This window comes from Urocampus carinirostris, chromosome 4, assembly GCF_059441175.1.
Source record: "Urocampus carinirostris isolate Australia breed hairy pipefish chromosome 4, RoL_Ucar_1.0, whole genome shotgun sequence".
NCBI classification, from domain to species: Eukaryota; Metazoa; Chordata; class Actinopteri; order Syngnathiformes; family Syngnathidae; genus Urocampus; species Urocampus carinirostris.
The window spans coordinates 970,723-984,160 of NC_142352.1; the positions used below are offsets into that span (position 1 = coordinate 970,723).

Genomic DNA, 13,438 nt, shown 5'->3' on the forward strand with positions numbered 1-13,438 from the left:
AGAAAGAAAAAAGGAGACACTGCAAGAAAGAGGGAAAAGGAAAAAGAAAGAAAGGAAAAGAAAATGAAAGAAAGAAGAAAGAAAAAGAAAGAGAGATGACGAGAAAGACTGAGAACAATAGAAAGAAAAAGTCAGACACTGCAAGAAAGAGGGGAAAAAAGAATAAAGAAAGAAGGGAAAAGAAAATGAAAGGAAGAAAAAAATGAGACCATGAGAAAGACTGAGAAAAAATAGAAAGAAAAAGTGAAACACAGCTAGAAAGGGAAAAAAAGAAATAGAAGAAAAAGAAACAGAGAGAGCAGTAGCAAGAGAATAAAAGACAAAAGAGAAGGAAAAAGACAGAAGAGAAAAAGAGAGTTGGATAAGAAATACAAACAGAGAATGAGAATAAGAGAAAAGGAAAAGGGAGAAAGGAGGAGAAATAAGAGGAAGAGAGAAAGAGGTAAAAGAAAACAACCGGAGGGGAGAAAGAAAAAGGAAAAGAGAAAAAGAGACAGAATAAAAGGAGGAAGAGAAAAGAGAAAGAGACAAAAAAAAGAGAAAGAGAGCGAGAGAGACAAATAAGATCAAACAAGAGACAGAGAGGGAAAAAATCCAGCAACAATGGATCACTTTAATAAAACTGCAGCCAGTGGTTTGACTTTTTTTTCTCTTGAGCTCCTCTCCACGCACCTGAACTCACCCGCGGGCCGCATGTTTGACTCATTTTCTTACTTTTTTCTCTTTTTCGATCAAAAATGTGTTACCAAAGAGTTCAAAGAGTCTTTATATCATCGTTTCATCTGCTCTTATCTTACTTTTGGGGGCAAAATATGGGAAAGAGTTTTCAAAATGCTGTTATTCTTAAGGGGGCTCGGGCACCCCGCCAAAATGGGACGGTTACGCCCCTGGTCAATTCAAGGAAAACAAGGGGGGCCAAAAGTCGGCTGTGTTTTTCGCTCACCCGAAGTTGCCTCGTCGTCGTCGCCGCCGCCGCCGTCGTCGTACTGCTGCGGCGTTCTCCCCGACCTGGTCGCGCTCTTCTCGGCCAAGCGGAGCCGAACCTGCTCCCGAACCCTTCGCGCTTTGGCCCCGGCGTCCGAACAGGTCCCGTCCGACGGAAGCGCGTAAGTGCTCCGGGACGAGTTGGGCTGCAGCGCCGAAAGCAAGCAGCCGTCGGACGCGCTCATCCCCGACTTTGGTTCGGAACCCGACCTAAACCCGAACGAAACCCCGAACGGAACCCGAGTCCAGCGCTGCCCGACTGAGGAGGAGGAGGGAGGCTGAGGGAATAGCCGGGAGGGCGTGACCGGGATCTGGAGGGGCGGGGCCTGCCACCCAATGGGCGGGGCCGCCAGGGTCCGGAGCCGAGGAGAGTCGAGTCCGGCCGAGGGAACCCGACACCCACGCATGAAAATTTCATGTCACTTGCCCGAGATGTCACAGTGGTGTCGAAATCGAATCGAATTTGAGCTGCGGGCCGAAAGAAAGAAAAAAAAAAAGAAGGAAAAATTTAAAAAAAGAAAAAGAAAGAAAAAGAAAGAAAAAAGAGAAAGAAAGAAAGAAGGAAAGAGAAAAAGAAATAAAAAGAAAGAAAGAAAGAAAGAAAGAAAAAGAAAGAAAGGAAGAAAGAGAGAGAGAGACCAAGAAAGAAAAAGAGAAAAAAAGAAAGAAAAAAAGAAAGGAAAAAAGAAATAAAGAAAGAAAGACAGGAAGAAAAAGAAAAAAAGGAAAGAAAGAAAGAAAGAAAGAAAAAAAGAAAGAAAGAAAGAAAAAAAGAAGGAAAGAGAAAGAAAAAGAAAGAAAGAAAAAGAAAGAAAGAGAGAAAGAAAGAAAGGAAGCGAGAGAGAAAGAAAGAAAGAAAGAAAGAAAGAAAGAAAGAAAGAAAGAAAGAAAGAAAGAAAGAACGAAAGAAAGAAAGAGAGGGAAAGAGAGAGAGAGAGAAATGTAGCGAAAAAATGAGAGAGAAAGCGAAAAAAATAGAGAAAGATCAAAAGAATGAATCAAAAGAGAGAATAAGGAAAAGCATGAGAAAAAGAAAGAGTGAGACAGAGAATAAAGAAAGGAGGAAAGAGTAACAGAAAAAGAGATGAAAGGGGTAAAGATAAAGAGAAAGTGAGAGAAAGTGAGAGAGAGTGAGAGAGAGAGAGAGAGAGAGAGAGAGAGAGAGAGAGAGAGAGAGAGAGAGAGAGAGAGAGAGAGAAATAACATAGTAAATACATGTATAGGCATTTGACGTTTGAATTACTTTTGGTGTGAAGTGACATGAGCTGGTACAGTGTAGTAACGGGTGGATGCAGAAAGGGGGGGGAGACAGGGGAGGCCCTCAGAAGACTTCAATCGTTCCGTCATTTTCAATAATAGTCCCGATGGTCGAGACGTCTTCGTATTTCTTGGCGAGCCTTGTTTCTATGGTGACCATGTTTTTGCTTCTCCCTTTAGCATCGCAGTACTCACAAAGTCAGGACACAAAAATGGAGCTCCGCCCCCTTTCCCAAACCCCCTAGCGAGGATGACGCTAGCGAGCGGGATTAGCGAGACATTCCGGAGGGTTCCGCGGATTTCCGGATCGCAGAGGAGCGAAACGGACAGAGAGGGAAGGAAAACAAAATAGAAAGGTGAAGAAAAGGAAAAAAAGACAAAAAAATAGACAGAGAGAAAGGGACAAAGAGGGAAAAAAGAGAAAAAGAGAGCAAAAATTGAGAGGGAGAAATGATGAAAATGAGAGAAAGGAAAGAGAAAGAGTAAAAAAAAATTGAGAAAGACAAATCAAAAAAGAGAAAGACAAAAAAGGACTGAAAGAGAGAAAGGAGAGACAGAAACAGACAAAAAAGGTGAGGGGAAGAGAAGAGAGACAACAAAAAAGAAAGAGAATGACAGAAAAAGAGAGACAAAGAGGGAAAACAGAAAAAAAGGAGAGAGAAAGAGAGAGAGAGAGAAAGATAAAAGAGAGAAAAACAAAAGATAGAAAAAAGAGTGATAGAGAGAGAGAAAGAGAAGAGAGAGGGAAAGAAAAAGTGAGAAAGGGGGAGAGAAAAAAGAGAGCAGGAGGGAGAGAGAAAGAGGGAGAGAGAAAAGAGAATGGAAGGAGAAAGGGAGAGAGGAAGTAAACAAAACAGAGAGAAAAGAAAAACAAAAGAGGGAGGTAGAAGGACATAGTGAGAAAGAGAAAGAGGAGAAAGGGAGAAAAAGACAAAGAGAGAGACAGAGAGAAAGGCAGAGAGAAAGAAAGAAAAAAGAGAGAACCCAAAAACAAGAGAGGGAGGGAGGGAGAAAGACATAGTGAGAAAGAGGAAGAGATAATCGAGAAAGGGAGAAAAAGACAAAGAGAAAGACAGAGAGAAAGGGAGAGAGAAAGAAAGAAAAAAGAGAGAACCCAAAAACAAGAGAGGGAGAGAGAAAGACATAGTGAGAAAGAAGAAGAGAAAAAGGAGAAAGGGAGAAAAAGACAAAGAGAGAGACAGAGAGAAAGGGAGAGAGAAAGAAATAAAAAAGAGAGAAACCAAAAACAAGAGAGGGAAGGAGAGAGAAAGACATAGTGAGAAAGAAGAAGAGAAAAAGGAGAAAGGGAGAAAAAGACAAAGAGAGAGACAGAGAGAAAGGGAGAGAGAAAGAAATAAAAAAGAGAGAAACCAAAAACAAGAGAGGGAAGGAGAGAGAAAGACATAGTGAGAAAGAGGGAGAGAAAACCAGAGAGGGAGAAGCAGAGAAGGAGATAGACAGAGAGAAAGGGAAAGAGAAAGAAAGCAAAAAGAGAAAAGAAAAACGAGAGAGGGAGAGAGAGAAACCAAAAAAGAGAGATAGAGAAGAAAGAAATGCACCTGCAGTTGCTTGTGAGAGGCGGTTGTCTTTGGCGACATCAAGAGGACATATTGAAAAGCGCAGCTCAATTTGACTTGTATTTCTTTCTAGTCTCTATCTCTTTTTTCCTCATGCTCACTGTCTTTTTTTCTCTTTCTCTTTCTCCTCATTCTTTTTTACTCTCTTTATCCTTCTCTTTTTGTCACTCTTCCTTCCTTCCTATTGTATTTCTCTCTAGTCTCTCTCTCTCTCCTTCTATCTCTTATCCCTTTTTCTCTCATTCTCATTTTCTTTCTTTTTTATCGTGCTCAGTTTTTTCTCTCTTCTTCTTTCTCCTCATTCTTTTTCTCTCCCTTTTCACAAAAAGAAACAGAAAAGCTCGTCGGGTTTTACACTTCGAATGACTTTTGTTCTCATCTTAGAGTTTTCGACAATAGTTTGAGGGTTTCTGTCAGAACAGAAACAGGACCCAAACGCGTGACGTTCTCACACGAGCCTTTTATTTTACGGGAACTGGGGAGTCATGCACGTTAGGAAGCCGGTCTGGCGTGGAAAGACAGGAAGCCAGAGACCGACGAGAACGATTCCAATCGCCCGAGTTGATATCGGACAGATGGGGTCGATACCGGACAGGACGGGACAGACAGACAGGATAGATAATGAAACAGGATATTGAAAATAAACAGGACAAAATAGACGGTAACGAAAACTGGAGAGGATAATAAACTCAGAACCCACGTCTTGCGGGGCAGAGGTTCGTTGATGGACTGACAAATGGGGAGTGAGAACACTGAACCTAAATAGAAGGAAAGCCAATCTGTCAACGAGCCGCAGCTGAGACCACACGGGCGGGGCCAATTGGGCGCCATGGCAACTGTGACACACACGGGTGGGGCCAATTGGGCGCCATGGCAACTGACACACACACGGGTGCGGCCATTTGGGCGCCATGGCAACCATGACAGTTGGCTCCTTTAAACATGTTTAAAGGGCCTGGGCCTCATATGTCGGGTTTTTAGAGTTTCAACCTGAGGTTTCAGCTTTTTAAAGCCTCGTAGGAATTCGAACTAGGGTTTCCGCTTCGTATAAGGGTTTCAACACCGGACCACCAACCCTAAACGCCCCTAACAACCCAGCATCCCAAACCGCTTCCCCCTCGCAACCCTGATCCTTTTGAACCAGAGTTTTCAAACTGTAGGGTTTCCTCGGCTTGAGATTAGGGTTTTGTGGACCTCTCACATGTGGGAGAGCTATTTAAAAATTGGCTAACGCTAAAAAACACATCAGGCATTTTGACTTTGTTACAACTGCAGTTGGAGAGGGGGAGGGGCCAGGAGAGGAGGAACTTACACACGTCCGTCTCCTTAGTCGCGCTCCCAACTCTGGGGGCCCCTTCCCCCACCAAACTATTTTATTTAAGCAGAACAAAGACAAAAGAAAGAAACGCCACTTTGGGCAGTACCAATATTTGAAACAGAAACGTGATACCATCTGGTTTAGAAATACACACTTTTGAGGAAGTACCCCAAGCCCACCTTACAGGTTTTAAAGATGAACCCCAGACCTGAAGCAGCTCGCCCCCTGACCCAAAATGGAATTGCGCCCCATCACGGCAAAAATCACCTATGACCGGATGTGAGTAGAGTAGCCAAAATTGTTACTCGAGTAAAAGTAGTCAGGAATACTCGAGTAAAAGTAAAAAAGTATTTGGTGACAAAGTGATTCAAGTACTGAGTCATTTTAGCAACCTCGTGGTTATTATTTTTTTTTTAAACAACCAATCAGATCATCGGATGAGTCCAGCCAATCGACAAATAAATCAATTTATTTTAAAAGTGGATTAAAATAATCAACGTCAATTTGAGTGCTTTAAGAAACACTCAAATCAATACATGAAGCACATGAAGCACCGAGTAGCACATTGAAGCAAAACAAGCTAGCCCCTGAACTTGAACAAAGGAGATTTTGCATATTGTAGCGGGTGTTTGGCACCTGACAGACAGACAGAAGCGTACTTACGTGGAGGGGATTTATGTAACAGGTTCAATGTAGCCTAATTTTTTTCTTCTCAAATTGACTCAAGTCAAAGTATATGGATTTAAAAATACCCGCTAAAGTGGAACAAGGTCACGTGACATGGCTGCCACATCCGATTGGTTGAACACGATAAGGCGGAGACAGACAGAAGTGTACTTAAGTGGAGAAAATTTAAGTAACGGGTCCAACATAGTGGAGTAAAAGTAATGTTATTTTTCTTCACAAATTGTCTCAAGTATATGGATTTAAAAATAACCTGCTAAAGTGGAACACGGTCACGTGACGAGCCTGCCACGTTCGATTGGTTAAACACGATAGAGCGGAGACAGAAAGAAGGGGATTTAAGTCACGGGTTCAATGTAGCCTAATGTAAAAGTAACGTTTTTTTCTTCACAAATTGACTCAAGTCAAAGTAAAGGAATTTTAAGGTACTCCTAAAAGTACAACAATTCCCCCAAATTTACTCAAGTAAATGTAACATAGTGGAATGTACTTTGTTTCTACTCACCTCTGGATACGAATGATCATTTTGTACTTTAATATTCAAATGATATTCGATATCTGTAAACGATAGTCATGACGGTGTATTTTCTGGAGTAATGGCGCCCTCAAGCGGTTGCTTCTTTTTTTCGTGTCTTGAGGTTGAAAAAAAAACATACAGTAGAGCCCCGGGATACGGCATGTATGTTATGAGGCGATGGACATAAGGTGAAATTGGCGTACAGCGGGGGGATAGAGACTTATGTTAATTGTAAAAACTCATGACATGGATTATACCACAGGTGTCAAACAGGTGGCCCTTGGGCCAGATCAGGCCCGCTAAGGGTTTGAATCTGGCCCGCGAAAAAACACTCAGAGAAGCGCAAGAGAAAAAAAAGCTGCAGGTTGAAATATGTCAACTTGATGTTGCCAAAGCCAGGTGCCTCCAACAAAGACATTGTACTTGTATTTATTTCTCTCTCTCTCTCTCTTTTCCACCCTTTTTCTCCCACTCTGTCTCTTTCACTCTCTGTGTCCCTCTTTTTCTCTTCCTTTGTTGCTCTTTGTCTCTTTCTCTCTCTGTGTTTTTTTTTAACTTTATTTGCTCTAACTTCCTTATTTCCTGTTCTCTCTTTTCTCTTTCTCTCTTCCTACCCTTCACGCTTTTTTTTCTCTCCTTCTGTCTTTCTATTTCTCTTTGGATTTCTTTCTTACTCTCACTTTCTTCTCCCCCGCTCTCATGACTTTTTCTCTTTCACTCTCTCTCTTTTTCTTTCTTTGTCCCGCCCTCTCTCCTTTTCCCTCCCTCTTTCTCTTATTTCTTTCTCTTTATTTTACTAGTCCGGCCCCCGACAGAATGTTTGTTCTATCCTGTGGCACCCCCGAGTTCAAACGAGTTCGACACCCCTGTGTTATACGTTCATAGTATTCAATAACATTACAATGGCGTGACGTGACTTGAGCTGGTCCAGTGCAGTAGCGGGTGGACGCAGAGGGATGGAAGAGACATAGTTCCTGGCTTCAAGACCTCCTTTTTAAAAGTCGTTGATATGTTAAAGCCACATTCCTTCATATTTCTCTATGAGCTTCGTTGTCATTCTTTTCCTTATGCCTTCAGCAACCCTCGGAACCAATTTTAGTTTGTAGGCATTGTGGGAAGTAATTCAGGTAATAGCAATTTTTGAACGAGATTTTTTTATAAATATGCTTGGAGATGGAAAACAAAAGTTTCTGAGAGAAAAATCACACTCGCACAACTTTCTTTGTAAAATACATTTAATCCCTTTTATGTTCGGGCAAACAAGTCGAGAGGGGCGGGACCATACTTAGCCCCGCCCCTTCGGTACGTACCAGACAAACGACAAACCGGGGACGTTTGAAACACGTTAAGCTAACATGCTAATGAGGCGAAAACAAAACCCCCAAAAATGCTTTTTTTCTCACGAGTGTCATCCTACATCACGTACGAACATTTAGCCACTTTCGCTAACGTGCCTAGCTAAAGCTAGCCGAGCGCTAGGAGGTACAACAAACATCTTTTACGTCATTTTTCATTTAAATTCCAGCGTTTCAATAAAAGAGTCGGTCGCCTTTTGGATACGGGTTCGATTCCCGTCGACTCGGACGAGCGGCCGCGGAAAACCGACGGCAGAGACACGGAAGTCGGTAAACATGCTAGCTAACGTTTGCGCCACGGTTACAAAACGTCCTCGAGCTCGCTAACATGCTAACGGGCTACATACAAAAACAGAAATCCTTTCTTTTCTAATGTTAGTTACAATGCTAAAGCTTACGTCTGAAAACGGACCTCCCCTCCCCCAACTTATTGTGTTCATTCCGGAAAATACGAAGCGTCGACAAACAGTTCCCACAAGCTAACGATTAGCCTAGCCACGCTAAAGCCAAAATCCTTCAGTCATTTTTTTTTTACATATTTTTCTTAAAAGCGCGACATTTTTTTTTTTTCAAACATGCTAACAGAAGTGAAATCCTGAGAACATTCGGACCATTTTCGATTAAACATTCAAATTTTTTCTTATTATTTTTTCATTTCATATCCTTCATTAAATACGGAAGTGGATTTTCACAATAACGCTTTGACAATGACTCCTTTTCAAAATATAACAATTCGTTTTGCAAAAAAAGTATTTTTTGGGTATATCCTTCATGTAACATCCAAGCGGCTTTTCAAAATAAGGCAATAAATCACTTTAATGAAAAAAAAGGACTTTCTTTCCTATAAACGATCTTCCTGGATATATTTGGATTTTATTCTGAAAAACCTTCAAACGGAAGCCCAAATTTCCGGACTTCCGGTTCCGGACTGCTAGCACGACGGGCTAATTAATACGCATGCGCTTCGAGAAAAAGCACCGGGTATATATAGATCGTATGTATATATTTATATATCTATTTACACATCTTTTTATACATTCAAGAAATACAAATTCTGAAAGAAAGACGCTCAAAAATGTTCACGCAAAAAATGGATCCATTTGAAATTCGATTCAGTTGCAAATTCATCCGGCAGAGGGCAGCGTTGCTCCACCGTTTTGGAGAGGACTTTAAAGACGAGGATAAAAAGCGACTTGAAATTCTTTATATATATATATATATATATATATATATATATATATATATATATATATATATATATATATATATATATATATATATATATATATATTTTTTTTTTTTTTAATTCCGAATTTGTGTTGGATGTCAGCCATTTATATTGAAATTGACTCACTTTCCTCAGCCAATGAGCAAAATCTCCTCACGATAATGGAGCACCGACAAAAATGTGACCGAAATCAAAATGTCCGCCTTCTATTCCGGAAACTAAGGTGAAATATGAATATTCTATTTTAACGATTAATAATATTCATTGTTTTATTTTCATTTGAAAGATGTTATCCTATTATTATCTTTTTACTATATGATTGTATTTGTATTTTACATATTTTAACTTTATTTTGTATGAAAATTTCTCGGTTATCTGTCAGAGTAGTTTTAATAGCATGCGGCTTATAGTCCAGTGCGCTATTTAGTCTGCACAAAAACTGTCTTTAACTGCATTTTGTTGTATACATTTCATTTTAGCATATTAGCTCATATTCTGAAGTACCATTTTTCATTTTCAAATGTTTTTATAATGCAATCTTACAAGTACCTTTATTAGCATGCGACTTATAGTCCAGTGCGCCATTTAGTCTGAAAACAACTGTATTTTGTTGTATACGTTTCATTTTAGCGTATTAGCTCATATTCTGAAATACCATTTTTTATTTTCTAAGTTTATTTTTTAATGTAATCTTAGCACTTACAAGTACTTTTAATTCCAATGTGACTTATCGGAAAAATATTTGACAAAAGGCAATTTTTGATGTCGGATCATTGCGTGTACATTTTCGGGCGAGCGGACGAAAACACCCCAAAAAAGTGAAAAACGAGTAAACATTTACGACCGGGACGGAACCGTCGGTACAAAAAACAAAATGGAGGATACGCCGTCTATCTACAGGTGGGCGGAGTCAGCACGAGGGGGGGAGTGGTTAGTAATTCCAGCAAGCTAAATAGTGTTCCCGGTGGAACGCCGGGGATTTGAGGGGGAGGGGCTTGATTGAGGGGGCGTGGCCTCTAGTAAACAGGACTGTTGCGGATGCCGCAGCACAGCACCATGCTGAAGATCATCTCGAAGATCTGAAAAAAACAAAATAATAAAAACACCAGAGATAATGCAGGGGTAGGCAAACTACGGCCGGCGCTCTATCATTCGGCCTGACAAACAAACGAAAAATATATCTTAAATAAAGTACTACTAATAAATAAATGTTTGATTTGGTCCGCATTGTTCCTTTGTGTGTCCACAAAAAAAGTTCTACTACAGTTACACTCCAATACAAAAATACTACGACAGAAATATTACAATAGTAATACTACAAAAATACTAAAGAAATACTAAAAAAACAACTAAGCAACTATGAAAATACTACTACAAAAAACACCACGACAGTAATACTACAACTACAGCAATATTACAAAAACAATCAGGAAATACTGCAAAATACTACTATGGAAACAACAAACATACTACAGAAATACAACAATAATATGACATAAATTCTACAAATATACTGCTACAGAAATACTACTGTAATACTCATAAAAACTACTACTAATATTTTAAAAACAATTCTACGAAATAAATACTACAAAACTACGAGAGAAATACCACAAAATATGATTCTATGGAATTATTACAAAAAATACCTTCAACTAGAGCAACCTTACAAAAATACTAGATATACTACCATGGAAATGTTACAAAAATAGTGCTACAGAAAAATTATGACAGCAATTCTAAGAAAATACGACTACAGAAATATTACAAGAGTAATACTAGAAAAATACAACTTCGGCAATAATACAAAAATACGAAAGAAATACTAAAAAAGGCAACTATGAAAATACTTCTACAAAAATACCACTACAGTAATACTACAACCACAGCAATATTACAAAAACGATAAGGAAATACGACAAAAATACTACTACTATATACTACAACTATTACAATAGTAATACTAGAGAAACACAACTTCGGCAATAATACAAAAATACGAAAGAAATACTAAAAAAGGCAACTGTGAAAATACTTCTACAAAAATACCACTACAGTAACACTACAACGACAGCAATAATACAAATCAATAAGGAAATACTACAAAATACTACTATTATATACGACAACTATTACAATAGTAATACTAGAAAAATACAACTTCGACAATAATACAAAAATACGAAAGAAATACGAGAAAAAGCTACTTTGAAAATACTTCGACAAAAGTTTTCCAAAGTCTTTCCCGCGACAATAATGCTACAACTACAGCAATATTACAAAAACAATAAGGAAATACGACAAAATACTACTATGGAAACTCTATAAACATACTGCAGAAATATTACAATAAAAATACCATGGAAATCTTACAAGAATACTACTACAGGCAATAATATGACAAAGATTCTACACATATACTGCTACAGAAATACAACTACTGTAATACTCTTAAAAGCTACTACTAATATTCTAAAAACATTTCTACTAAAGAAATACTACAAAACTACGAGAGAAATACTACAGTTCTATGGACTTACTACAAAAAATACTTACAGTAATACTTCAACGAGAGCAACATTACCAAAATACTACAAATACTGTATATTACCATGGAAATATTACAAAATTTGTGCTACATTGTGTGTTCCATAGTAGTATACCCGTAGTATTTTTGTAATATTTCCATAGTAGTGTTTTTGTGGGATTTTTGTAGTATTTCTATAGTATTTCTGTAGTGTTTTTGTAGTACTTCCAATGCTAGTATTTCTGTAGTATTTTCATAGTAGTATTTTTGTAGCATTTCTGTAGTATTTCTGCAGAAAATACTACAAATAGTAACCCACCCCCCGGCGACGCGCTCGCTCACCATAATGACGGCCACCACCAGGGCGGCGATGCCGATCAAGTAGATCTTGTCCGAAAAGAGGTCGCGGATGCGGCCGTGGCAGCTCTGCCGGAGATTCGGAAAAAGGGATGACCGATAAAGGAAACGGTTTGAAAAGATGGCGTACGGAATCGACAAAGTCCAACTCACCACGGAGGTCCCCGAGCTGGGGCAAAGGTCCGTGACCCCCAGGAGGTCGGTGAACTGCGTGAGGATGATGGTGCCTTGACCCTTCCCGCAGCAGCTCAGCTAAACAAAAAAGAAAAATGACATTTTCCGTTTCATTCTTTGTCCCGAAATCTTCGTTTTTTATCTCCCGTACCGTCTCGTGGAAAACCTTGAGCACGGAGGCGGCCTTCTTCTTCTTCTCCGCGTCGGCCGTCACGCTCTCCGTCATGGCTTTGTCGTAGATGGAGTCGTAGAAGTTGATCATCTCCTTGGAAACCTGAAAAGCCAGAAAAGGTGTCTATCCAGCAGCTCGTGTATTGGAAATCTTTGTGGATCGCCAGGGTTGACACGCGGCCTCGTGGTTGCAGCGTAGATAGGGGGAGTCCGCCTCCTCGTGCAGCTTCCGCAGGCTAAAGTGTCTTTGTCTAACAGCGCTGAAGCCGGGTAGCTCCACGTTAGCGTCCGGGATGCTAGGACGTGAGCCAGGTTTCCGTAAAACACAAGAAACTGCTCTCCCTGTACACTTTGATGTTTTTCACCAGTTCCTCGCTCTTATTTGGGTACCTATGATGAGGAACTGGTGAAAAACATCAAAGTGTACAGGGAGAGCAGTTTCTTGTGTTTTACGGAAACCTGGCTCACGTCTAGCATCCCGGACGCTAACGTGGAGCTACCCGGCTTCAGCGCTGTTAGACAAAGACACTTTAGCCTGCGGGAAGCTGAGAGGAGGCGGACTCCCTATCTACGTGAACACGAGGCGGTGTCACCCTGGGCACAAAGATTTCCATCGGCTGCTGGGACGAATGAGACCTCTGTTTTGTACACTGATGAAGATAATTAAACGAGCTCTCACGCCAAGACTTCTCTGCATCTTGTTTTACATATTTTGGGGCATATTGCCAGGCATATACTCTGTTGAACTTTCCTTTAAGGCGGTGGCGAACCGTTTTTCGATGTTTGTCTGAAGGAGAACTTGATCCTCATCACGGGCTCGGGGTATACTCACGTTGTAACTTTCTGATCAAAGCCCTCAACTTAACGACAGCTTTCCAGTGTTCTCGTTTGCCCGCGTCTCTGCGTCCTAGACGCATCATTTTTGCCGGGGACGCATTGGGTCAAATCAACGTGCGTCCCCGGGACGCATCGTTTTTGAAACCAAATTGTCATTATCGCCCGATTACTTTTTTTATTTTTTTAACAAAGATTTACCGCACTCCAAACTTTTCGTCAGGCAGATCTGCCGTTGTTGTTTTGGTCTCGCGCCGATCTCGGCCAACGAGATCTCGTTGCTTCGAGATGTCGTCATTGTTTTGGCGGTTGTCGAGTGAAAGAGAAGTATGCCTCCGAAAAAACAGTTGGTATTAGGTGCAAATCAACAAAAAATTGGTCATTTCTTCAGTGTCGGTAATAAGTCGAAACATAACACAGAAAGTGGTAACGACGGCAATAATTCTGGCACGAAA

At 40.3% G+C, this 13,438-nt stretch overlaps 2 protein-coding genes across 2 annotated transcripts in view; both read right to left on the bottom strand.

Annotated features, from left to right (window-relative positions):
- LOC148366606 (plakophilin-3-like) overlaps positions 1-1,245 on the bottom strand; it is a 38,799-nt gene extending 37,554 nt beyond the window's left edge. Inside the window, exon 1 of the mRNA XM_088333406.1 lies at positions 944-1,245. Coding sequence (XP_088189532.1) covers positions 944-1,169 — 226 coding nt within the window. The 5' untranslated portion in view covers positions 1,170-1,245. The remainder of the gene's footprint in view (positions 1-943) is intronic.
- An 8,415-nt stretch (positions 1,246-9,660) lies between these two features.
- The window catches only part of LOC148366607 (CD81 antigen-like), a 32,536-nt gene continuing 28,758 nt past the window's right edge, over positions 9,661-13,438 (bottom strand). The window contains exons 5-8 of the mRNA XM_088333407.1: positions 12,130-12,252; positions 11,958-12,056; positions 11,790-11,873; positions 9,661-9,999 (exon numbers count right to left, since the gene is read on the bottom strand). Coding sequence (XP_088189533.1) covers positions 9,937-9,999; positions 11,790-11,873; positions 11,958-12,056; positions 12,130-12,252 — 369 coding nt within the window. The 3' untranslated portion in view covers positions 9,661-9,936. The remainder of the gene's footprint in view (positions 10,000-11,789; positions 11,874-11,957; positions 12,057-12,129; positions 12,253-13,438) is intronic.